The sequence below is a fragment of the Symsagittifera roscoffensis genome, chromosome 3 (genome assembly GCF_963678635.1).
Source record: "Symsagittifera roscoffensis chromosome 3, txSymRosc1.1, whole genome shotgun sequence".
Lineage (NCBI taxonomy): Eukaryota > Metazoa > Xenacoelomorpha > Acoela > Convolutidae > Symsagittifera > Symsagittifera roscoffensis.
In genome coordinates this window covers 27,713,750-27,741,346 of record NC_087064.1, presented here as the reverse complement: position 1 = coordinate 27,741,346, position 27,597 = coordinate 27,713,750, and the positions used below count along the sequence as shown (strand labels likewise).

Here is a 27,597-nt window from a genome sequence, read left to right as displayed (position 1 = left end):
ACCATAATATTTGATTTTTGCACTTGTGTTGTAAATTTTTTGCACTGTGAAGATTTTCCGTTGAAAATGGCTGTCCTTGCCAATTTTTCCATTTTCATTTTAATTCTAATTCTCCCATGTGTTTTTGCATCCAATTATTACACGTCCAGTTATGAGTTGCAAATTCTGTTTGAAAAAGAAATCACCTTTACAAATAAATTGAAGGACCTTATGAAAGAGTACCCTGCACTGAAGAAAGATCTTCCGAGGGCTCGCACAATTTTGGCGGAGTAAGTACCGTTTTCTTGTTGGTTGAGTTAATGTTTAGATACTAGTTGGGTATCTAGTTATAATCATTCCTTTTAACATGTCAATCCAATTTGGAGAAGTTTTAAACTCCGGAAATGAACTCTTTAAAAAATTAAAATTCGAAATCTAATTTTTGTTCTTGATTCGGATCGGCTGCAACTCAAATCAAGCATCAGAAGAAACTATTGGTCATAAATGTATAAATATTGCTCCATTTTTTCTACCACCCGAGTAGATCTGTTCTGTGAAAACAGCCTTTCAAACAAACTTGATTACAAGATTAAATATGATTGAACAGGAAGTCAAAAGCGTTCTACACAAAAACAAGAGTACTCGTATCAGGGCAAATCTTTCAATGGGGTCCGACTATCCTCAAAGGTCAACAAAAACTTTTTGAAGAAAAAAACGCGGTAAAAATTTTCACAAGGAAGGAAACTGTTGTAGTTTAATTGTATCATGCTATGTTTAGTAAAAAAACAAACAAACAAATTTAGCGTCTGATGATATGCTATTAAGAGAAAACCTCTTTCCGTATATCAAACTCGAATAATAGATTTAGCTAATTACGCTTAGTCCCAAATTTAGCCCCATTATTACTTTGCAAACATGTGAAAGTTACTTTTTTTTCTAAATTTTAAGTTTAAGCAACAATATTTTTACACTGCTTAAAAAGTGTCACAAAAATGCTGATTTAAGAATCAAAATTTTAATGGAGAAACAAAATCACCTTGAGCACAAATACTCAGTTCATTTCTTTGAATGTCGGAAAAAATGAAGCTTTCAAATTTAAAAACTTCTAGCCAGAAAAGTGATGCTATTATCGATTGATTTTTTTTCCAGCTCAAAGGCAATCAATATTTCTAATTGAAAACGGAAAAGATTTTTGCTAATAATTTTCGTAGTTGCTCTTTTTGATCACTAAAAAGTCAAATACAGTTAAAAAGATAGTAAGGCACAAACAAAATAAAGCAAAAAATTGTTAAATTAGTGTAAAGATGTAGTCGAACGACAAACCAAAACAGAGAACAAGCTTCCGTCAAACACAGTCGAACATATTTTCACTCAATAAAAAATATACTTACCGTTTCAATCCAAAGAAAAATCAGAGAGCACTTAACGAATCGTCAAGTTGAGGCTATCATCTTTTGTCCAGAGTTGAAGATCACGGCGCAGTCAACATGAGATACGAAACAAATAGTCGCGACCGTGGTTAAAGGGCAAAAAAGGCTATTTAGATTGCAAAAATCTATCAGGGGTCTAGATTAAAAGTCGCAGGAATGGAAAAATTGTGCGATTTTTGAAGTCTCGCTAAAGTCCAATCATGACCACAAACAATGTTCACGAAGTAAAGTGCAACAATGAAGATTCCTAATGTAAGAAAATGAGATTCGTTTTTCTTTAAAAAAGATGAAGTCAACGAAGTAAAAAAAAACAATTTCTAATATTAATCAAAATCTTGTTAAAATATAAGTTCCTTAAAATATAATACAAAATTTAAAAAAAAATCTCAAATTTATCGCAGCACGTGCTATGTTTAAAACCTTAATTCTACCGTAGTTTTTTACCTTAATTCAATGTGGATTGATAGAAATAGCTGATTACTCTTTATTAAAACGGAATAAATTGCGCGTTAATCATCCCACAAATGAATGTTTTTTTGATTTTTGAGGCCTCAACAATAATTTTGTTAAACTGTTTGATAATTTTTGTCGATAAATGCTGATTAAAAAATCGAAAAATTACGAGAAAAAAACTACCACGGCATAAACATTTGGTCTTGCTCTTTAAAAAATTTTATCGCAACAATAAAATTTATTTTATTTTTTTTAGCCATAAAAAGTGATGCTATGAAACATTGAATTTTTCAATTCAAAAGCAGTTGCCAGTACTTTCCATAGTTACTTTTTTTGAATCATAATAAATCAAAAATAAAACAAGATTATAGATCACCTATACAATATGGCCAAAAATTAGTTGAGATCATTGTAAAGGTATAATAAAACTCAAAATTCAAACAAAAAAGTGAACTACTTTGCCTCGAACACAGCTGAAAATGTTTGATACTCATTTGAAAATAGCTTTGTTGTTTCGAATCGAAAAAAAACTGTTGAACTTTTACTGGCCAATGTTATTGAAGTTCACGGCATTGTCAATTTGAGACCCCAATTAAACAGTCACGACCAGATTTTAATCGCAAAAAATGCGAACTGTTTTGCAGAAGTCTAGACAAAAAAACCAAAATGTGGAAAGTGGTATAAGTCTGCGCATAAACTTATAAATGTGTAAGTCTAAGTCTAGGGTCGTAGGAATGGATTACCGGCGCGACCTTTTAAATCTCGATAAAAAGCCACAGTTGATCAAACAAAGTAAGATGCAACAAACAATATAAACACTTACGTTAAAAAAAAGAGATCAATATGATTGAAAGTTTGTTTTACCTTAAAAAAAACAGGAAAAAGAATACCAAAATATAAATCCAACTATTGTAATTAAAATCATTTTAAAGGAAAAACTCGGTTTAAATTATTGAAGAAAGTGAAAATTTTATTTCTTATATTATCACCCCACGCGCTATGTATAGTAGAAAATCAAATAATTTCTGTATCTGATTACTTCTTTGTCTGAGAAGTTTTGTTTCCTCAATTCAATTTGGATTGATATAATTGGCTGATTAGATTTATTCAGAAGGAAGTACTTTGCGCATTAATCCATTAACCAACCATTTTGATTTATAGTAGTCAAAGTAGTTCTAACCTCATTTCTACAATAATAGAGCACAAGCTTCCGAAAAAAAAACAAGCTTCCGAAAAAAATGTTCAAATCTACAAAAACTATCCGTCAAAAGCTGCTAATTGAAAAGTCAAATTTTTTACTGTAGAAAAAATTCAGCCCAAGCAAAAATGTTCTATCAAATTCTCGAAGTTTAGAATAATAGGGATATCTTTAAACTTCGAGAGTTTCTAGCCACAGAAATTGATGCTATGAAAAACTGATTTAGTTTCAGTCCAAAGGATTTATTAGTGTTCCGACCTTTTAAATACGGAGAAAGCTTTGTATTCAGATCAGTTTATTTTGTTTTTACATTTTAAAATCTTTTTGTTTTCCACAATAATTGAGGTACCACACATAATCATTGGAATGTGTTGAGTTATATATCATAATGAAACCTTCTAGGCGTGATTTAAATGAAATTAGATTTTTCAAAAACTTGTCCTAGTATCGAGAAAATCAATTTTCAAAATTTTCTTTTTAGTCTGAAAAAAAAAACAGAAACTATTTAACAATTATAGTCTGAACATTCTGTGCTACTGCACAATAATTGCTAACCTTATTTGTTTTTGAAAACGAATAAGTTTTTGCCATTGATTTTCTTAGTCGCTCTTTTGACCAGTAAATAGTCAAATGCAAAGTGAAAAGAAAGTAGAAAACAAACAAAACAAACCCGCATCCAAATTCAGGCTTAAGTAAGCGATTATAATGGATTATTTTGTTGGTTTCTCGAATATTATAGTTGAGTATAATTATCAAAAATAGAAGTCCAAAGGATTCATAATCGATTATAATTGTGATTTTTTCCAAGGGATTGTTATCTCATATAATCGATTATAATTGAATATAATCAATTATAACATTTTTTCAACCTAAATCTGTCACCCTGAAGGTATTTTTCAACTTTATCTTATAAGTTGTTGTTGTTCTGTCAGTAACAACATCTCTCAAAGTGAGATGTTCTGTCACACTTAGGTTTATCTTAACACGAATTTTTGTCACAAAACTAAAGTTTCATGATGATCCTTTGACATTAGCTGAAAGGTTCCCGTGGTAAGTGAAAAAAAAAATGTTCAATCACATCATAAAATTAAAACCTTATGGTTAAAAAAATTTAAAATATGCATCATGAAACAAATGTATTAAAAAAATGAAATAACAGAAAAATGTCATTTTGATTTGATTTGAAAAGTTTAAAATTATTTTTCTCATTTTTTACATGAGCCAACGTCTACGAAAGCATAAAATTTAAGCAATTCAAATGCTTGCATGAAAACAAAATCGTCAAACAAAAAAGATTGTACTGATTATAATCAATCATAATGGATTATTTGTGCAAAACAAACAAAATAGAAATTTGTGTAAATGTAAGCTTTTAGAAAATTATATTCGATTATAATTTTATCGAAAATTAGATAAATTAGTAACCGATTGTAATCGATTAAAATGTTTTATAAATGATTAAACTTTGACTTCAAAAAATGAAATTTCAATTGATTATTAATTGATTAGGATTGATTTTTATCTCAATTTTGGTAAAACTGGAAATAAAATCTTAAAATAATCGAATTATAACGCTTGAAATTGGTTGCGGGAAGCCAAAAAGTAGTTGAGATCAATATCGAGATAAAGTCAAAAAATCAAACAGAAGTGAACAAGCTTGCGTAAAACACAGCCGAACATTATTTTGTTCGTTTTAAAAGAACCTTTTTATCAAATCGACCAAAATTAGAGCGCACTTACCCACACTTTGAACAACACGTCGGTTTTGTCAATCTCAGGCCCAAACTTAATTTCGCCAAAATTCCCCGCATGACATCAAACAAATTCCACGATGTAATACGCAACAACAAAAACTCTAAATGTACAAAAATAAACAAAAACAATATTGAAGAATCATTTTTCCAGGAAAGAAATAAAAAAAACGTTTTTAGATTTTAGATTTTTAGATTTTTAGATTTTGCTTTTGAAACTCCTATTGTTTCACTTTAAAAACACTCATTTCAGGTTGCAAGAAAAGAAGAGAATCATTTCAAATGCATATTTCTGCCGTTTAAAAAAACATTTAGGCATCAAAATTCTATCGTTTTAAAAACGATATCAATGAAATAGAAGATATTCTAGAACAACAAATTGTCCTGATTCCAGTATAAATACATTTTCAATTAAATATATCCTTGGATCCTTAGATTTGATATACTTGAGCAATTTATTTATCAGGTTTCATCCCAAGTTACTCTTAAGTTAACTTTTCTTCTTTAAAATTATTGTCATGGATGCTGGCTTTGGTTCGACTCAATCGAAATTAATTAAGTGGAGTCTTCTGCAACATGAGGCAGTAACGCATGATATCAATTTAAAAAAAAAAAACAACAATGAAGAGGTGAGCAAATTAATGGAGGAAGTTTCTAAACTTAAAATGGAAACTAAATCAATGAAAACGAGGGTGAAACACTTGGAAGAAAATCAACTTGACATCAATGAAAGACTGGGAGACCAAAAGTGTTACACGAAAGACCAAGTTTCGCTCATTACACGAAATCCGCCGTTCGATGTTCGTAGAGTGGGTGAAAACACACAAAAAAAAACATTGCTCTTTTTCTTTTAAAAAAAATATTTGGCTCAATTAAATTTCAACATGATAAGGGTGTGCCATAGTTTACCTGGTAAATATGAAGAGAAGATTTGAACCGATGTGATTTGCATGTTCGTCGGCTGATAAGGATACGGTGTATCACAGCCGGCGGCAACTTCAAAATTGGAATTTATAAACCCAATAAATCAAAAAGCTACTTTCTTTTTTGAAAGGCTAACCAATGAATACGAAATGAAAATTGAAGTTCCGAGGCGAGCTGTTTCTCGTTAGAGCAGAAGACGTCATTGCCAAAGTTAAACAACTAAAATTTGTTACTGAACTCAAATAATCGAATGCGTGCGGATTGTTTTCGTTTTTTGCTTTCTGTAAAAGAATTATTTTTTGAAAAGACTCAAGCCATTGAAATGGACACTGAAACGATATGTAAAACGGTTTTTCTGATGAAATGAAAATAAAAGAATCTTGTTTAATCCTTGTTCTCAAGTCAAACTTGTCATAAGTTTTTAAGTTTACTTTTTAAAGAGGATCTATTCCGCGAGCCTGTGATTTCTCCGGTGGTGGTTGAACTGTGTCTCTTTTTGTCTTCCTGCCAAAGTAGAACCTAAAAGAAAACAAGATTGCTCGTATCAGGGCGAGGCCCTGAATGTTCCGACTGCCTTTTAAAGTTTTATGGAGCAGTAATAACATTAAAAAAATTTTATGTAAAAAAAATAAATTTTTTTTTTTTAATTTGAAATTTTTTATGAAAATCATCCCCCCCCCACACGCCATTTAAAGTACGAAAAGATAAATTTAGCTCCTTGTAACAAATCTATTATGGCAAATAAGCTTCTTTCAACCAATTTGGAACAATTTTAGGACGGATTAACTCTCCGCTTACGCGTTAATAGCGCGAAATATATCGCGCGTTAATTGTCCCAAATTGGCCAAAATGGCAATCTTTAAACCCCCATAACTTTACGAAAAATGATCACAGGTGAAATATTTTTTCAAATTTGAGCTCAGGGCAACAATACCTTTTGAATGATATAAAAAAATTCCGTCAAAAATGGCTAGTTAAAAAGTCGAAATTTGTCTGAAGAAAAAAAAAACCCACCCCGAGCACAAATATTCCGTTACTTTCGTATCGAAAGTCGGAACAATAATTCCGCAGGCTTGTGATTCATCAAGTATTTTTATTTGACGGAAATGTGATGTCTCGACTTTATAATCCAATTGTTTGTTTTCCTCAAAATAAACTTTTACGATTCCTTTCACAATTAGATTTGCTTTTGCGATAGAGATATGAGACGTGGTTCAATCCTAAATATAAAGGGTTCTGTCCTAGTGAACACGTTTTTAGTTCTTAGTTTTTCTTAGTTTGCTATAAAAAGTGAATATTTGAATCACCGCAAACAGCGTGGAACTAAGGAGCATCTTAAAAGCAACAAGAGAAACAGCAAAAAAGACCTGCCCCGATGTGTTTTTCTCAAATCAAACAAGATATGCAAAACAACAATCACTATAAGGAGCAATGCTATACTGGGGAAACTGTAGATTGGCGAGTGATTTTATTTAATATAAGTATAATAATATGGTACAAGTTGTAAAATTGGTTTGAAATATTTGGAAAATGGAATTGCCGATGACAAAAAAGACAAAGTTTTCTGAAACTTATTGAGGCACTGCATGCTAACTTGATAAAGTTCTTGCCAGTAAAACAAAAAATTGAACACTGGATAACGAATCAAACAAAAAATGCAGGTGCCAAGCAGGCTTTACATAGACGAAATTGTGTCAGGTCATTTCAACAAAAGCTCGAGAAAAGCATAAACATGAAGCTAATTTTGTGAAAAAGATCAGTCAATCAGCAAAAAACGAACTCTTATAATTTCTAACCAAGATTTGACCAACATCTTTCTAAAAAGAAGCTTACCAATTTTTTTAGACCTAACCAAGTTAATCTAAAAAGTATTTGATACGCACATTTTCACAGATTGCGTAAAACAGCAAAAGTAATGCCCATCTATAAAGATGACAAAAAAACTATCAAACAAACCATCGACCAACATCCTTACCGCCGGTATTAAGAAAAATGGTAGAGAGAGCTTCATGCAACAGGCTTAAACAAAACGTCTGACAAAACATCAAATTCCTATAACAAAACAGCAAATTTGAAACAATTGATGCAATAGTTTCGTTGATTGAAGTAATTCGTTACCAGGGGATATTCTTTCAAATGAATCACAATGCACATTATTCGACTTGCTCAAAGCTTTTGATACTGTAAACCATAGTTTTTCTGTTGAAAAAATGTCACTCTAATGGGTTACCAGGACCAGTGTATAAAATTATAAATCTTATTTGTTAAATAAAGCTCACTACGCTTTTGTAAATCGAAATAAAACTACCACACAGTTGGTTAAGTTCTCTGTTATTCATTCTCTTCATCAATGATTTTGACTGTAACAATGACCAGTCAAAATTAGTTTTGTACGCTGATAAAACTGCAGTACACGCTATAGTAGAGAAAAAACAAAAGCGCAAAATCATTGAAAAGCTCTGAATGGTGTCACAACTTGATTAGTTGAGAATCAATTAATTTTAAACACAGGCAAAAAAATTATGTTCTTTTCAAAAAATAAAATCATTAAAAATTCAAAAAAAAACTGAAAAAGAAATTATCGAGCGGCTAAGTGGTTTTAGATATCTCTTCATTTATATTGATTAAAATTAGGCAAAGAGAGACATGAAAGCGAGAATAAAATTAAGTTGAACAGATTTTGTGGGATGGTTTATCAACTAAAGAAACATTTGAAAACAAATCTGTTGATAAATTTGTACGAAACATGTTTTGAGGACAAACAACAATACCTTTTGAATGATATAAAATAGTTTTTCTCAAATTTTTTACCTTGAAAATCAATTTTCATAGCATAATTTCTACAATTTCTCTATTTTGCATCCAAAATCAGTTTTGATACCATTATGTTTAGGGCATTAGTTTTGGATATCCTCAGTTTTAGTCGATATTGTTTTTGTTGATGTAGAATAAAACGCAATCTGAGAAAAAGAGATAGTCATACAAAAAGCTAGTCATACAAAAGTATGAAATTGTATCACTAGCGTTTTTTCATTAGCTCCGTTTGTGCAATTGTATGACTTGCATTTTCCTGCTGCAGAGGTCCACCCGGGCGATTGCTACTTCGATATTTTAGAAAGCAGTTATTAAGTTTGCCCCGTTATCCAACTTAAAATACATGTTAAACCACAAGGGCGTTCATGTAAAACAAAATTAATGGAAGTTCGCTAAATTGAAAAGTGAAACTGTTAGCTTTACCGAAATTTGAATACCATTATGAACACCTTCAAAAACAGTTGAGGTTCGAATCGATTGAAATTATCGTCTGAAATAAATGTACGATTGCTTTTTTCTAAGTTGCTATAATTGATCAGTTTTTAATCTGACTTTTGCATAAATAGGCAGGAACATATGCGCCCAGTGTGTTGTTTTTATTTCAAATTTCAATGTCACACACAAAAAAAATTGGCAAACCGAGTTCAAAGTTTGAAAGAAAAATATAACTATGTGACAAATTTTCCGAACAGTAGTAGTGTTTGAAATTCGCTAATTTGTCAGTTTTGGGTTAATTACAGTTTCAATTAACGCATTGAACTGAGTGAAGATATATCAACCCGGTTTTGACTCATATCAGTTGTACTAAAACGGATAGTGAGTGTGGGGGAGTAAACAAATTTGCTGCAACACTTAAAAGTACGGATAATGAATGTAGTACGGATATTGAGTGTACGGATATTGAGTACGGATACTGTGTCTACGGATACTGAGTGTACGGATACTGAGTACGGATACTGAAGGTACGAACAAAAAAAGTTTACATCAGAAACCTATTGTAAAAATTCACAGCATTCTTTTCAAATTAAAAAACTTGAATCAAAAACTCAAAATAAAAGTTCGAATCAAAATCAAAAATTGGGAGAAACAATTTCAGCTCTGTTTTTATATTCATATTCTGATGCGTAAGGGCTATATAAATTGTTGTTCCGACCATTAAAATGGGGAGGAACTTTGTATTTGGGTCAGTTTTAGTTTTTTTTTGTTTTCCACGCAAAATCAGGTACTACAAATAATGATCGGACTGGGTTGAGTGATATATCAAAGTAAAGCCCTTACAGTAGCGAACCAGATAGAAACCATTTTCAAAAATTACAAAAAAGTTTTCCCAGGGTCGAGAAAAACCGGTATGAAATTTTTGATTTTTCCTCTTATTTCTTGCGAATAAAGCGATCACGCAGTCTTACTTTAATTGCTTAAAAGCTTACTTTAGATTAATTTTAAATGTAAAAACTTAATTTCACATGAGTATCGTTAGTTTACGCTGAGTATTTTAGCGATTTTTTGGAATCAAATTTTTCAAAATTCAAAAAACTGCAAAAACTCTCGAATTTTTTTCGTTCTTCTACTAATTTTTTAACGAAAATTGATTTTCATTTTTAAGTTCGAGTAGGCTGTCGAATAGATCTAATCCTCAGTTTTTTGCTCAGTTCATTTCATCACACCACGTAGAAAAAAAAAAGCGACAATAATTTGAAAAATTTGTTGTTATTTTTATAAGACTATGGTAGGAACATCTTGTGCTTCTTACACAGTAACTGGCTATCCTTGTTAAGTTTTGCTCTATACGTTTATTTCAAGATTTTTCAGTAAGTATTAGAAAACTGATATCAGCCTGGAGATGAAAATCACTCTGGAGACATAAAATTTTTTGGAGACATAAGATTTTTTGGAGATATAAAATTTATAACAACAATTCAAAAAAATTTGATGGGAGTTTTTTGGCAGAAGTTTAAGATGGCAGAAACTTTCTAACAGGCGCAGGCGCTATTGATGCTTTATCATGTGCGAGATTTTTTAGGTGGGGAAGGCATGTTTTTTAAACTTCGAAGTCCTTTCTGCTTTCTTGTTCACATCAACATGTTTCATTTTTCGTGCACAGCAAAAACTAGAATGGCCATTAGGGTAATAATGGCATTTTAAGCAATGTTTTGAAGTATTTGACCCGCCTTAACTTACGTTTATATTGCTTAAAAAAACGCTAATTGAAAAAGTTTTGGCTCGGTCGGCCAAAAATTGATGTATTAAGTAGTAACAAAAACATTACCCTGAAAAAAGCTTGGAAATTATGATTTTATGAAGACAGCTGCATTGAACCAACCTTGATGTCAACTGAAAGTTTCATTTCGATGCCCTTTTTTCTCATGTTTTCGTTCATTTTTTCAGTGTTCTAGTCACGAGAGAATCAATATCGGATGACATCATTAACAATCCTTTGAACCAGTTCCTCCTCATGTGGAAATTTTTCCATGACTGGGCCTACATAGCGAACGACTTGATCAAAGTAGGCATGAAATCTCCTTACGACGAAAACTTCGACCTTGTAGCTTTGTCTGGCGAAATTAAATCTGCACAAGTCTCAGAGAAAGACCTTAGAAACGCAGAATTAGCTATTTTGAGAGTTCAGGAATTCTACCATTTAGACGCTATTGATGTCATTCGGGGGAAAATTAGTAACTATACGGCCATCAGGTAATAATCGGCTTATTTTTATATATGCAAATTCGAGTTAAGAATCAGACATTTTTTAGTCCACTGAACTTTTTTCCCTTGCATCGCGAAATCGATGCTTGATAGTGAACCTGTTGTTTTTCAAAGTTTCACAAAAATAGTTAACGAATATCAAATTCATCTCAAGTTCGGCAACTAAATTCCAATGTCAAATCTTCATTGTTATTGGGTACGGGTTTAAAAAGGTTATGTGAAAATCATAGAGAAGCGATTTTTTTAATGAGCCATATAAAATTCATAGCCACTTGTGATTTCTTGTAGGGCACCTCGCAAAAGTAAATCACAAAAAAGTCTTAGCGTCCATTTTCTAAGTACACTGTATTTTTTCTCCAGAGCACTGGTTGAGAAACAAGCGAATGATATTGTACTGAAAGCGGTAGAACAGGGCGACACCTGTGGGGCTTATAACTGGAGTAAGGCAATGATTCAACTTAAAATGAATGTGATCGAAGACGGCCGGCTTTTGACAAGAAACCCACCGTCGCAGAAGAAGTGCGCCGCCACAATTTGCTCAACTGGCGCTGGCGAAAGCTACTGTATTTTGAAAGACGACTCAACTGCACGTTACCAAAAAGCGTGCAATACCAAATCGTACAATTATCCAAAAGGTAGGTGAATAATTGCTCTTAAATGAAAATCGGTGAATGTTGTAAGACGGTTAAAACAGTTTCAAGAAGCTGTATGCAGTTGAAAATGAATGCTTTTAAAATTAAGTGCTAATTTTTACCTTGATTCTTGCGAATGGTGCGAAACAATCGAACTCTACAGTTATGGTAAAAATAAAAAAAACCTCTGGTTTGACCCTCAGTATTTAGATGGAGTTTCGAATTCAAACTAAATAAAAGTGAAATTTTACGGAATGGAGCGCTGAAATTCTAAATTTAATCCAAGAATAGCTTTTTATCGGTGAAAAAGTTTTACTAAACTCTTTCTTAAACGTTTCCCTAAGCAAAAGTTGTAACGGTGAAGGAGATAAAAGAAAAATCAAATCGGTATAGTATACTTTTTACATTTAATTAATCTTTTTTATTTGCAAAGTTAACTCATCAAAAGTTGATTATCTGTTCTGTGCTTTTCTGTTTTTTGATGTTGATTTTTTTTTCAACTTTTGCTGAAAACCTAGGAAGGAAGAAGAGAGCTGCTTGCTCCCTGAACGCCATTCACCCGTCTCAGATACTTCAACCGATCAAAACTGAGCAGATATCAGTGAATCCTCCCATCTATCAGTTTCACGAAGTGTATACATCTCAAGAATGTGATCACATTTGGGCAACTGGAGCCGCAATTCAGAAAAGAAGTACCGTCGCTTCTGACCCGCGTGAAAAAATCACAGTGAGCGAGAGAAGGGTGGGAACTAACAGCTGGTAAGAATTGAGAAACGAATGATTTTTAGAAGATGTCACCCTCTTTAAACACGCGTTACGTTACCCGCATAAGATAACCCTACAATTATTTAACCTTTTTCAAATACCGATAGTTTTAGCACTCAAATTGTTCATTAACTTTGAAAAAGAAGAAAAAATTGGAAATTCATACAATCGAATTAAGTGAATAGCATACAGCCAGACTTCAAATAATCGCATTCCAGTATAAGCAAAGACACCTCCGTTCGAAAACTCAATTTCTCTAACGCCACGATTGGGCACCTACAGTGCTGATTTAAATTAACCGGACAAAACGCGTTAAACTTGAAATTTAAAACCCGTTTTTCTCAAATTGGGTTGAATTTAGGTGAAAACTTATGAAGACAAAACGTATTTAAAATTTTAGCAGAATTAATATATTGTAATTTGTTTTACGAAATTCGTGCCAAAAATTTTACCCCAAAAATGGGTCATTTTGGCTTTTCTTAGTTAATCAAAAATTACGCCAAAAATACCCGGTCGATCACAGACATAATTATATTAAAGTGAGCTGCTTACATAGCCCAACAAACTTTAACAAGTGTATATTATCCAAAAAAATTTGCAAATCGTTTAAAAATTGTTTTTACATAAATAGTTGGTATTTTTCATAGTAAAAACGACCTTTTTTTGCCTATCAAACAAAAATTAATTAACTTATACAATGTTTTGGAGAATAAACCCTTGTTAAAGTTTGTTGGGCTACGTAGGGAGCTCACTTTAATATAATTATGTCTGTGGTCGACTGGGTATTTTTTGGCGCAATTTTTGATTAACTAAAAAAAGCCAAAATGACCCATTTTGGGGGTATAATTTTGGGCCCGAATTTCGCAAAAAAAATTACATCATATTATTTCTGCTATAATTTTAAGCAAGTTTTGTCTTCATAAATTTTCACTTAAACTCAACCCAATTTGAGAAAAACGCGTTTCAAATTTGAAATTTAGCTCGTTTTGTCCGGTTAATTTAAAAAAGAAAAAGTACCAGGTCCTGAACGGAAAATGGGCAGAAAATTACATATGTTTACGAAAAAAAGAATGATTTGCATTTCTTTTGCGCTATGGCGCTCTTAAGGTAAAAGTTTGTTTAACTGTTTTTTGTATTTATTTTGAATTGAATTTTTGCGTGCCAATATTTTTTTGTGTAAAAACGTCTCCACGTAGCCGCCTGGAAACATAGAGAAACCCATTGTCTTGACTAGCTTTTGAATATTCCGACGGATCAAGTTAATATCCTCTCCCCAAATAGACCAAGTTAAAGTCTTCCACGCCAGCGCAAAAATGATTTCAAAAAAAAATAAATTTAAAACAAATTAATTAGGCGCTGTGTCTAATTAGGAATCTAAAAAATTCGACCTCAAAACAAAGTTAACATAGTCTTCCTAAATGTTTTTGCGGGGCGAATTTTAACTTGGTCCAGTTCCGACTGCCCCCTAACCCATATCAATTAGTATATGGGAAAAAACATTAAGAAACTATAAATGTTGGACAATATCAAGAATCAAGTGAGAAAATTCAAGTTGTTTAAAATTTTTATGACAAACTAACTAGCCCTGTTTTAATTGAGAACGATTGTTTAATGCGGGATAATCCGCCGCGTATATAGACATTGCGTTACGTTTTCAGCCTTATGAATGAAATCCTCATAAAGCTAATAAATTAGTCCATAGCACGGCCAGTTTTTATAATTCCCAGAACGCAAAAAGTTGGAGGTAAAATACTTTTCTACTGTTGGTTTCAATGAGTCGATATGTTCAAAAGGTTAATTGTTTTTTTTGTTAAAAACTATTTGTTCATTTGCTGACAGTGGACTAATTAAAAAATCACCCCAGCATAAATTTTCTGTTTTTTTTCGAAAGTCTAAAGACTAAAAGCTTAGATTAGGTCTTTGATCCAATCGGGTTCTCTTCGATGTTTCATTTAAATTCAGCGGATTAGGTTTTTGATCCAATCGGTTGGATCCAATTAGTTTAGTTCCGATTTTTCATTTAAGTTGTTAGTTTTTAGTTGGCAAGAACATTTTCAAGATCGTGTTCAATTTTAGCAAAAAATGACCTTTTTCATGCAGTATTTTGAATCTTACTGGTCGGCCTAACTTTCAAGTTCAAATCAAAGTGTCAACTATCGACAGCTTACAATTCTATTTGAATTTAAGCAGCAATTATCAGCGTGCATGTTTTTTTTCCATGAGGTTTACCGACGTTACGGTACCAAATCACTATCAAGTTAAATTTGCTTTGATTCTAACAGTTAGAATTATTATATGTTATGTTAAAGAGTATCACAAGAACTTAGATGAAATCCCTAGTTTTCCAGCTTATACTCATATGTCCAAAAAGTTAAACACCTTTTGCTGATTACGCGACTTCTTTGGTATCCCGAACACTTTCAGCACACGAGCTTTATTTTAAAAGCCAAAAACCCTGAGTCATTCATTAAACAAGTAGCTGCAGAGAAAACGGCAGAAATGTAAATTTTTTTGTTCATTTTGTTAGAGGAAATTTTAAAATATAAAAAAAATGTAATCTTTTACCCCTTGCACGTTGCAAGAAGGTAGTAAAATTTTACTCTAATCATAGTAAATTAGTTTTTCGTTCAATATTTCAAAGTTTTTAAACTAATAAGTGTGCAGCTGTTAAAGCAGCTGATGAAAATAATTTTTGTAGCTTAATATTTGACTATATATGTTGTGAAAAGAGTCGAGTAGTGTAAAGGACAGGCTATTTGTTCAGCTCATTGGGGTTTTCGCGTCTGGATAGCCAAATAATTTTTCTTGAATCCACAGTAAGCGACTAGAAGAAACCCAAGGTGCTTTTCTTCAGTTTTGCTTTCGAAACTCGGGGAAAACACAAATTACGCCATAGTTGTCGGAAAATAAGCAATGGAGTTTTGTTTTAGGCTTGGCGACGACTCATCAGTCGTGGATATGTTCAGTAGAAGAGTGGGCTATGCTAAAATAATCGCATTCCAGTATAAGCAAAGACACCTCCGTTCGAAAACTCAATTTCTCTAACGCCACGATTGGGCACCTACAGTGCTGATTTAAATTAACCGGACAAAACGCGTTAAACTTGAAATTTAAAACCCGTTTTTCTCAAATTGGGTTGAATTTAGGTGAAAACTTATGAAGACAAAACGTATTTAAAATTTTAGCAGAATTAATATATTGTAATTTGTTTTACGAAATTCGTGCCAAAAATTTTACCCCAAAAATGGGTCATTTTGGCTTTTCTTAGTTAATCAAAAATTACGCCAAAAATACCCGGTCGATCACAGACATAATTATATTAAAGTGAGCTGCTTACATAGCCCAACAAACTTTAACAAGTGTATATTATCCAAAAAAATTTGCAAATCGTTTAAAAATTGTTTTTACATAAATAGTTGGTATTTTTCATAGTAAAAACGACCTTTTTTTGCCTATCAAACAAAAATTAATTAACTTATACAATGTTTTGGAGAATAAACCCTTGTTAAAGTTTGTTGGGCTACGTAGGGAGCTCACTTTAATATAATTATGTCTGTGGTCGACTGGGTATTTTTTGGCGCAATTTTTGATTAACTAAAAAAAGCCAAAATGACCCATTTTGGGGGTATAATTTTGGGCCCGAATTTCGCAAAAAAAATTACATCATATTATTTCTGCTATAATTTTAAGCAAGTTTTGTCTTCATAAATTTTCACTTAAACTCAACCCAATTTGAGAAAAACGCGTTTCAAATTTGAAATTTAGCTCGTTTTGTCCGGTTAATTTAAAAAAGAAAAAGTACCAGGTCCTGAACGGAAAATGGGCAGAAAATTACATATGTTTACGAAAAAAAGAATGATTTGCATTTCTTTTGCGCTATGGCGCTCTTAAGGTAAAAGTTTGTTTAACTGTTTTTTGTATTTATTTTGAATTGAATTTTTGCGTGCCAATATTTTTTTGTGTAAAAACGTCTCCACGTAGCCGCCTGGAAACATAGAGAAACCCATTGTCTTGACTAGCTTTTGAATATTCCGACGGATCAAGTTAATATCCTCTCCCCAAATAGACCAAGTTAAAGTCTTCCACGCCAGCGCAAAAATGATTTCAAAAAAAAATAAATTTAAAACAAATTAATTAGGCGCTGTGTCTAATTAGGAATCTAAAAAATTCGACCTCAAAACAAAGTTAACATAGTCTTCCTAAATGTTTTTGCGGGGCGAATTTTAACTTGGTCCAGTTCCGACTGCCCCCTAACCCATATCAATTAGTATATGGGAAAAAACATTAAGAAACTATAAATGTTGGACAATATCAAGAATCAAGTGAGAAAATTCAAGTTGTTTAAAATTTTTATGACAAACTAACTAGCCCTGTTTTAATTGAGAACGATTGTTTAATGCGGGATAATCCGCCGCGTATATAGACATTGCGTTACGTTTTCAGCCTTATGAATGAAATCCTCATAAAGCTAATAAATTAGTCCATAGCACGGCCAGTTTTTATAATTCCCAGAACGCAAAAAGTTGGAGGTAAAATACTTTTCTACTGTTGGTTTCAATGAGTCGATATGTTCAAAAGGTTAATTGTTTTTTTTGTTAAAAACTATTTGTTCATTTGCTGACAGTGGACTAATTAAAAAATCACCCCAGCATAAATTTTCTGTTTTTTTTCGGAAGTCTAAAGACTAAAAGCTTAGATTAGGTCTTTGATCCAATCGGGTTCTCTTCGATGTTTCATTTAAATTCAGCGGATTAGGTTTTTGATCCAATCGGTTGGATCCAATTAGTTTAGTTCCGATTTTTCATTTAAGTTGTTAGTTTTTAGTTGGCAAGAACATTTTCAAGATCGTGTTCAATTTTAGCAAAAAATGACCTTTTTCATGCAGTATTTTGAATCTTACTGGTCGGCCTAACTTTCAAGTTCAAATCAAAGTGTCAACTATCGACAGCTTACAATTCTATTTGAATTTAAGCAGCAATTATCAGCGTGCATGTTTTTTTTCCATGAGGTTTACCGACGTTACGGTACCAAATCACTATCAAGTTAAATTTGCTTTGATTCTAACAGTTAGAATTATTATATGTTATGTTAAAGAGTATCACAAGAACTTAGATGAAATCCCTAGTTTTCCAGCTTATACTCATATGTCCAAAAAGTTAAACACCTTTTGCTGATTACGCGACTTCTTTGGTATCCCGAACACTTTCAGCACACGAGCTTTATTTTAAAAGCCAAAAACCCTGAGTCATTCATTAAACAAGTAGCTGCAGAGAAAACGGCAGAAATGTAAATTTTTTTGTTCATTTTGTTAGAGGAAATTTTAAAATATAAAAAAAATGTAATCTTTTACCCCTTGCACGTTGCAAGAAGGTAGTAAAATTTTACTCTAATCATAGTAAATTAGTTTTTCGTTCAATATTTCAAAGTTTTTAAACTAATAAGTGTGCAGCTGTTAAAGCAGCTGATGAAAATAATTTTTGTAGCTTAATATTTGACTATATATGTTGTGAAAAGAGTCGAGTAGTGTAAAGGACAGGCTATTTGTTCAGCTCATTGGGGTTTTCGCGTCTGGATAGCCAAATAATTTTTCTTGAATCCACAGTAAGCGACTAGAAGAAACCCAAGGTGCTTTTCTTCAGTTTTGCTTTCGAAACTCGGGGAAAACACAAATTACGCCATAGTTGTCGGAAAATAAGCAATGGAGTTTTGTTTTAGGCTTGGCGACGACTCATCAGTCGTGGATATGTTCAGTAGAAGAGTGGGCTATGCTACTGGAATGCAGATGAGTCCAGAGGATGTTGAAAAGTGGCAGGTATATTTGCGCCAGTGACGCAACTGAAAACATATTTCAGTTGCCCAAAATTGTTCTTTTCGGAGGCTTATCGGTGTCTGAGGGTATTTGAGCAACACCAACGCCCGGGTTGAAAAAGAATTATGTTCTAGTGTTTTTTTTTCTGCAAAATTAGCAATTAAAGGGAAACATTAAATGAATCGAATATTAAATCCTATTATGCAGTCACGGGACATAGAAGTGCAAGCCAATTTAATCCATGTTTCTGCCGTTTTTTTTACAACTATCGGTTTAATACTGACATATTGATGGATAGAATTGAAATAGAAGTATAATCGAAAAGATTAAAAATTTGGGGTTGAATCGACCCCCTCAACAACCAAAGAGTTTTTGATCTAATATTTCCAAAAATGCCCAAAAATTGCAATTTTGACCTGTTTGTTCACAATTTTGCTTTGCGGTGCAATCAAGTTAGTCAAAATAAAGTTTTAAAAGTTTTCTGGGAGCGCTCGGAAAATCAATTTGGCCGGCTTGAAAAAAAAAGTCGACAAAACTTCGAAAAAAGTTGGAAAGTCCGCATTCCCTTGAAAAAATCCTGGATCCACCCCTGCAAGGACATCATATGAACCTCTAATCACAAAAAGGATAACATAACCTTAAAATCTAACAAATAAACCAAAGACTGAAATGCAATGAACACAAAATGAAAAGATTTGGCCAGCCGGTACAATCAAGGAACCCCAAATTAATTGCAACAACACATTTGACTCAGCTAGTGAATTTAAAAGTTGTCGTGGTGTCATCGATTGGTACAGGATGGTCGAATAACAAGGCGGTAAGACCTATAGGGTCCCCCAAAAATCTACAGAAGCCATCAGCGTTGGGTTGATAAAAATAAATTATCGGAAGACGGACCATGAGAGCCCAAAGTTGGTTGACCATCATAGGCGATGAGAAGGAAGGCTTAGAGCAACGCTCATCGAATATCAAAGACGATTTTTATCTCGCGATAGCATGATTGCACACGAAAAGTAGAATACATAGACGCTAAAAAAGCTTTTCTTCAATCTGAAAAAAGGACATCACTCTACTTCATTCCACTCGAAGAAACAAATGCGATTATTGGTAGACTATGGGTACTGAAGGTAAAAGCATATGAATTAGAAGACGCAGCTTTTTGTAAATGGCAATAGAGAAGAATCTGGAAGTAGTAGACATATCTCATAGTCTCAATAGATCTAGTGTACACCGGTTTATGCGAGTTAGTTCCAGAATGAGAACAACTGTATTCTAAGTTCAATTCAAATTGCTCTGATGTTGAAACTACAAATAGTTTCAACACTTTACAAATAAATAGGTTGTTAGTTTGATGGAGTATGATTGGTTAGTATTTAATATTTTATAGAGATAAAATATCATAATAATAACCAATGATAAATACTAGTTTAGATCTGGTTCCAAAACGTAAACACGGTAGATGAAAAACTACATGGAGCGCAAGATAAAAAAAGGCGCAAGATAAAAAAACGATGCAGCAAGATATAAAAACTTGATGTAAGATGCGAAGCAGTATCATTTATACAATCGTAAATTATAACCACGAGAGTCCAGGGAATTGGAGATGGCTATGGAGTTTAAACTCTTAGTCTGATCAGCGAGGACAGATTGAAAGCGACCAGCCACCGAAAAAAAACGTGTTCTAAACAGTTGTTTTATTTCTACTTGAGCTAATTAGAGATAAAAGAAACCCCTCAAGAACTATATGGGGGTCTAGCTCAAAACATTTGTTTTTGTAAAGTTTGCAGCTGTTTTTATTGACCACTGCAACTAATTTTTTGAAAGCCGCAACTAATATTTCGACCGCCGCGACTAAATTGCCGCGACTAATTTTTTGACCGAGGGGACTAATTTTTTGACCACTGCAACAAATTTTTTGACAGCCGCGACTAATTTTTCGACCACCGCGCTTGACTTTTGACCATGCCGCGACTAATTTGTCGACAGCCGCGACTAATTTTTTGACAGCCGAGACTAATTTTTTGACCTCCGCGACTAATTTTTCGACCGCCGCGACTAATTTTTCGACCACCGCGACTAATTTTTTGACCACTGCGACTAATTTTTCGACCATGCCTCGACTAATTGTTCGACCGTCGCGACTAATTTTTCGACGCCGCGACTAATTTTTCGACCACCGCGACTAATTTTTCGACCATCGCGACTAATTTTTCGACCACCGCGACTAATTTTTCGACCACCGCGACTAATTTTTTGACCACTGCGACTAATTTTTGACCGTTGCGACTGATGTTTCGACCGCCGCGACTAAAATTCTTTTGTTCGTGCCGGTCGCAGTTATTTTTCTTTTGGTCGCGCCGGTCGTGGTTAACTTTCCTTTGGTCCCGCCGGTCGCGGACACATTGCCTCGGTCCGCAAATTTCGGAAATACCAAATTTTGGTCGCGGCGGTCTGAAAATATTAAATTTTTGTCGCAACAGTCTGGAAATATCAAAACTTGGTGGCGACCGTCTGATCATAAAACCACAACCTCGACCCGGGTAGTGTCATATTGCCTTTTTAGGCTTTTTGATGGTTTTACTCGCTGTTGTCTTTAATAAACCGCTCGAAAACTGCTCAAATCTTGCTTGAAAAACCGTTCAAATACCACTCCAAAAAATAAGCGGCTTTTGAGCGGTTTCTTAAAGCAAGAACTGAGCAGTTTGAGCGGTTTTTCCAAAAAAAATGCCCAAACCGCTCAAATCTTGCATGAAAACAGCTCAAACAGTTCAAATCTTGAGCGGTTTTTGAGCGCGACCTCGACCCGAAAAACGACGACAACACAAAAACAATGCTAGAAGAGACAAATCAAGACAGAGTAGATGAAAAAAAATGGCGCGCAAGATAAAAAAAACTGGTGCAAGATAAAAAAAAATAATTTGAGCAAGATATAAAAGGTTGATGTAAGACGCAAAGCAGTATCATGTATACAATGGTAATTTATAACAACGTGAAGCCAGGGAATGTAAAATTGCTATGATGAATTTGACCTCTAAGTTAGATACGCAAGGACAGATTGAAAGCGACCAGACGCTGAAAAAAAGTGTTCTGAACAGTTCTTTTGTTTCTACTTGAGCTAATTAGAGATAAATGAAAGCCCTCAAAACTATATGAGGGTCTAGCTGAGAACTTTTGTTTTTTAAAGTTTTTAAGCTGTTTTCCTCGTTTACGGTGATAAATTGGCATTAAGAACACCTATCTGACGCGGTTCAGAAAAATGCCCACACGATTTGTTGGAAATAAGTTTTTGCGGTTTTTAAATTGGTTAATTTTTATTCAGCAATCCTTCAATAAGACAAACTCCACCATTTGTCAAAATTTCAACCCTACTTATGTATTAATTGTTATGATAACAGTAGTAACATGGAAAATTTTGTTCATTTCCTCGCTTGAGAGTTAAAATTTGCCAGAAACTTGTCCCGTGACTGTAGCTCTTATAGTCGTGATCTTTAAATTTGTAGGAAAATGTCTTGTTGTCGAGAAAAACGTGTCAGAAGGAATTGAAAATATTTTTTAAAAATTGCTGGTTTCAGTTTCAGTAGGAAAATTTAAAATTTTTCAGGTTTATATATCTAATTGAGTGCTAATTGTTCCGACAAATTGAAAAATGGGGAAGAACATTGTATTCAGGTGTGTTGCACTTTTTTTTTGTTTTCTACGCAAAATCAGGTATCACAAATAGTTATCGGAATGGTCTAGTGATATGTCATATCAGAGCTCTTTCGTGCTACTCAAAGTATTCAAAATTTTTTTATCAGTGTTGAGAAAAACACGTGTGAAATTTTTGATTTTTGGTCTAATTTGTCACTACTATGGTGTGAGCATGCAGGCTTTCAACAGTTTATTTAAGCTTACTTTAAGCCTTGAAAACTTAGTTGTACTCAAATGAAAAAAAGGTTTTTCAGCGCCATTTTTTAAGCAAAGCTAAAAAACTTCAAAATTTTCTGCACACACTTTTTAAAAAATTTTTATTAATTTTTTTAACATTTTTTTTTCGTTTTATTGTTCAATTTTTTCAAAAACTTTTATCCGAATGGCTTTTTAACTATTACTGTAAAATATGCCTAAGCTCTTTTTTTGTTCAGATCTTTTCATTACACCATGCGGAAAAAATCGACAGTCATTTGAAAAAAAAAATGTTTTTGTACTTTTCTAAGGCTGTGGTCGGAGCATTCTGTGCTAACTGCACAGTAATCGGCTAGCCTTGTTCCAATTAACTTTTTTCAGACAAAAAAACTGGGCAAAATTTTGATTAAAGCAAACTTGCTTGAACACTTAGAACTATTTTTATTGCATTAATTACAATAGTAGCAACCTTTCGATGCTATCTGCTCACCCCCTGACTGTTTGATTTTTCTGGTTTTTTGATTTTACTGTTTCTTCAAACTCTAAAACCCCAATGCTGGGATGTTTGAAATAATTTGAATAAGAAAAAACTTAAACCGGTCATTTTGTATCGGAAGAAAAATACTCGTAAGCTCAATGATTCTTTAAGATTTAGAAACATTATATAAATTGATATTCCATGCATAAGTTTTCTGAGGTATAAAGTTGTGAGATTAAAAACTAAACGGCGTTATACGCGAAAAGGTAACATATTAAACGTATTTAATCATTAAATTAAACAATCAAAACCTTAAACGATTAGTACAAAATCGTTTTTTTTTATAGATGAACTTTGTAATTTATGAATACGACTTAAGACTTAGCATTTGAAAATTTTCACTATGAAGAGAAACGTTAGAAACTAAATTGCACAGGGTGTAGAAAGTTTGAATTTTTGAGTATTTATGTTCACGGAAATTCATCAGGTACCACAGATGAACGTCAAGTTGATTCATTTGATCCATCAAAATGAAGCCCCATCAGTCTTGAGTAGGTCTGAAGCAAAAAGTTTTAAGAATGATGTCTCTGGTTCACAGAAAAAAATATTCAAACTTGAGCCTTTTTGAACTTTTTTGAATTATGTAACTAAAATGACAATGATAAAAAGAAATCTGAGAGTCAGATTTGTTTTTTAATTGCCATTAGTTACATAATTTATAGCATCTTTGAATTCTCAATGGTTATGTTTTATACGATACTCGCAATCGAGCAGTTTATCATAAAATTTAGATTTTTTAAATGTATCATCAAAAAAATTTTGAAGCAAGAATAGTTTTTCCTTCAAAAGTAATTGACAAGAATTTTGACTGTAATTTAATTAAACTGCTCTATGCCACTACTTCCGGTTTCTGTGTTTCTTTGCAAGCACGGGACAAAGTTGATCCCCACTTTAGTTGCTTATTTCCATGAGGTTTGTTTATTAGCCCACTTTTCAAGGAAGACAAGCTGAATGAGCCTAAATTTCAGTGAAAAGAGACGAATGAGCCAAAGCTCAATTTTGGGTTAAATTTTCCCAACTATTTCTCTGAATGAGCTATTGGTTAGAAATGGTACTGATTCAAACCAACATTTGGAAAAACATCTGACGAGCTCACTTTTTTTATAAGACTGGACTGACAGACCTTTTTTTCTAAAATGTGGGCTCATCATTCACATTTCTAAGAATTGGCCTAATATAACTTTGGTACAAGTAGATCAAACGTTACAAGTACAAGTAGTTCTAGGGACAATATTTGAGCCCAGTTTCTAAAAATTTGATCTCAAAACTGAGCTCTATTGGTCCATGTTTGCCGGGATGACTTATCAACTGTTCTAAAAGAGGAACTGTTTATCCATTTATTATTTGACATCTAAAATTGAACAAGGCGAAATTTCGATTCGGTTCTACATTTGCGCTAAAAAATCAGATGAAAAGGTTTTTTTCTGAAAATCAAAATAGTGGCGCTGAAATCAAAACTAATAAACGGTCACTGAACTAAATATATATTTTTTTCTCTTTGTTTAATTAAAATGACTTTAAATCAAAAGAAACGTAGACCATCACTTTCTCGTCTTAACCCTTTTTTTCGGTTTTTGTATCTACTGCTCGGATCACAACTTCAGAAATTTCAACAAAATCGTAACATGTGTGAAGAGACTTTTTCGATGAAAGTTCGCAAACAATTTATATAGATTGACTTAATAATCTGTGGACAAAAAAAGTTTTTTTTTTTCAAAAAAAGTTATAAGCGTAGAATCTGCTGAGATGGGGGATTTTACTACCTGTTAAGCAAACATCTCAATTATTCAATTGATATTTTTTTCGAGGCTGCATCCTATGGAATCGGAGGCCACTACAACTTACATCACGACTACCTGCCCGAATACGCAGACCAATTGGCGCACTTGGGACAGAGGTATGCGACCTTCATGGTCTACCTGTCAGATTTGCCACTGGGAGGAGCCACAGCATTTCCTCATTTGGACCTCAGTTTCTTCCCTTCAAAAGGTAAGCAACATGATCATATGCATTTGCTTAGTGTTGTCCATATAAATGAGTCCTAAATTGGTCCTTTATAAATTTATACTTGGAAGAAGGAAGGATAAAAAATCAAAGGTTAAGATTACAAGTTTAGTGTTAGTACAATAGTTATTATGTATTTATATGCATCTAAGAATTTCTCGAGAGGGGGCGGATTTTCAAAAAAATTTTGAAAATTTTGTCGACCTTTTTTTTTTGGTAGAAAACAGGTAGAAAAAAAGGCGTTTTTAGGCACTTTTTGGAAAATTTCGACCAAAAAATCGGTTTTTTTTTGGGCGCGCACTCCCTTAAAATTAGTGTAGATTGGCGCCGAAGGCTCTCTTAAACAAATTTTAAGGTCCGTGAGCCAAAAATGGATATCTCAAAATAGTACAAACCCTTTGGGTCAGCAGGGGGTCGAATCCCTGAGGGGGCATCCGCCGCCCGCGCCCCCTTAAAGCCGCTACTGTGTTTTACTCAAATAAAGGTAGTTCTTGGAGTTTTTTAGGAATCAAAAACTCGAAAAATCAAAAAGATTCCGCAAATAACTTTAATAATAATGTTTTGAATTTTTTTTTCGTGTCTCTTGTCATTTTTCTTCAAAACCAGTTTTCCAATTGACCTATTTTATATGATTCTCAAATATGCCTAAGATCTATTTTTTCGTTCAGATCTTTTTTAGCACAACCTGGAAAAAAACGACACTAATTTGAAAAAAAAAACATTTTTGCCAGATCAGTATTTATGGTATTTATGGTAATTATCTCCCAGACCAGTATTTATGATATTATAACCACAGTAGGGGGAAGAAGCAGATACTGCTAAACTTATCTGACATTGTTTCAGGTAGTGCTTTGTTTTGGTTCGACATTAGCCTTGCTGGTGAACCTCTTACCTTAACACTTCACGGGGGTTGCCCTGTCCTGCTGGGCGCGAAGCATATAGGCAACAAGTGGATCCGATACAATCCACAGTTCTTGACTTATCCATGTGGGAGGAGTCCAAACTCTATTGCCAAACTGCCAAAGTCATTGTGCAGATACTGATTTATATGGGCAACAAAAAATTATCGCAATCGTATATAGGGTGCAAAGCGACAATTCGTTGAACTTATTTGAAGCGACAAATCGTCATATACCAATTTATAGTATTAAATTTGAAAACTATACTTATAGAAACTGCCTATGAGATGATAGCTTCGATAAGGATCTTTAGAAAATGTATTTTTCAGACTTATGTTAATTTGCATGTCAGTAAATGGTTCCATTTTCAAAATGTGAGGAATTATTGGCACCATGATGTCAAAAGTAATATTCAGTGGTTTCATCTGCGCTGTAAATTGAATATGATGTTTCAGCATTATAGCAGAAATATTATGTATCACTGGAATACCAATCATTTTTTATTCCAAAGTTATGGGACTATAATTATGTGATATCATTTGTAATATCTTCCTTATGGCATTTTATAGCTCGACTTTAATCTCTACGTAATTTAAAAAAATAACTATCAATTTACAAACTAGTTTTGATTTTTGATATTCCAACCATAAGATGCATATAGCAGGGAAAAACATAGAATGCAGGGCATTTTGAATCAATCTTGATTTTATTAAAAATTATTAACAGTATGAAAATTGATGTTTAAAGTCTGTTTGTGAGGGTCAAACGAATTACAACTGCTTTCAACAATTTTTTCTGTCGTAAGCAAACGATCTTATTACATTAAAAGCCAATTTGGACAGACTTTCGCTATATATTAAGACCCATCAAAACTTCAACAAAATTCATTTGAATTGATTTTTTTGGTCGTAAAATGGACAATTTGTAGCCTCAAACTTTTTCAAAGTCAACCCATTTTTTGTTCCAAGAGCTCATTGCAACACTGAACCAAGAAACAACTCTGTCAGTGTTACAGTGAGCTACAGTCAGTGTCAGAGTGTTGCTTAACGCAATCAGTGTAATAACCATAATAAATTGTTTTCAAAACAATTATACACACAAAGTTATGTTCATTAATTTATGATAATTTATAATTATTATAGGTTTGAGGGGGCATCCTAAAGATTTCAAACAAAAAAATTTCAAATCGATACTTCCACAAAACAACAGTACAATTAATCTAATAAGCCTAGTTTAAATCCAAAAACTTTTTGAGAAAAAGTCCGAACAACCCAGAATATCTTTGTCAAGAAAGATATAAGGAAAATGGTTCAAACTGCCCTTTGAAAGATTTTTGATACAATCCGGATAATTTCAAAAATGAAAGTTAATTGTTTAAGGATAGACCTCATCCGCAAATTTAAAGATTAATCAATCGTCTGCGAGTTTTGCCTCGAGCTCAATTTTTGCGAAAATATATTCATATCGATGCAAGTTTTGTATTGAAAAATGTTTATATTGAATAATAAAGTTTTTATTGACTGAAATTTTTCGTACGAAACATTACCCGAACTAAGGTAGGAGTGTTTTTTCTAACTCAATTGTCGTAGTCCTACATGCTGTTCCGTAAAGCAGAACACTATATTGAGTTATTGGTTGGAAGCAACTTTTGCATGCTCTCACTAGTTATTTTGAATTTAAGATTTTCCCTAATTGGTAAAATTTTCCGTAGAGACGACTTATGTGCTCTACTTGAGTACTTATTTGTGCTCAACAAGGTTCAATGTGCGATCTAAGTATATTCCTAAATATTTTATATGTGAAGCGTTTTCTA

General features: G+C 33.1%; 2 protein-coding genes across 3 annotated transcripts in view; one reads left to right on the top strand and one right to left on the bottom strand.

Annotated features, from left to right (window-relative positions):
* LOC134842145 (prolyl 4-hydroxylase subunit alpha-2-like) lies at positions 1 to 26,363 on the top strand. 2 transcript variants are annotated; one of them, XM_063858353.1, is made up of 7 exons: positions 1 to 269; positions 10,943 to 11,240; positions 11,613 to 11,887; positions 12,403 to 12,643; positions 18,365 to 18,461; positions 24,690 to 24,870; positions 25,729 to 26,363. In XM_063858353.1, the coding sequence occupies exons 2-7, from the start codon at positions 11,002 to 11,004 to the stop codon at positions 25,926 to 25,928; spliced, it is 1,233 nt and encodes a 410-aa protein (XP_063714423.1). In that variant the 5' UTR covers positions 1 to 269; positions 10,943 to 11,001; the 3' UTR covers positions 25,929 to 26,363. The 2 variants fall into 2 exon arrangements, with proteins under 2 accessions (XP_063714423.1, XP_063714422.1); XM_063858352.1 differs by having other exon boundaries at positions 10,935 to 11,240.
* Positions 1 to 27,597, bottom strand: part of LOC134841199 (long-chain-fatty-acid--CoA ligase 4-like) — a 454,776-nt gene that overhangs the window by 109,304 nt on the left and 317,875 nt on the right. The gene's annotated exons all lie outside the window — the stretch shown is intronic.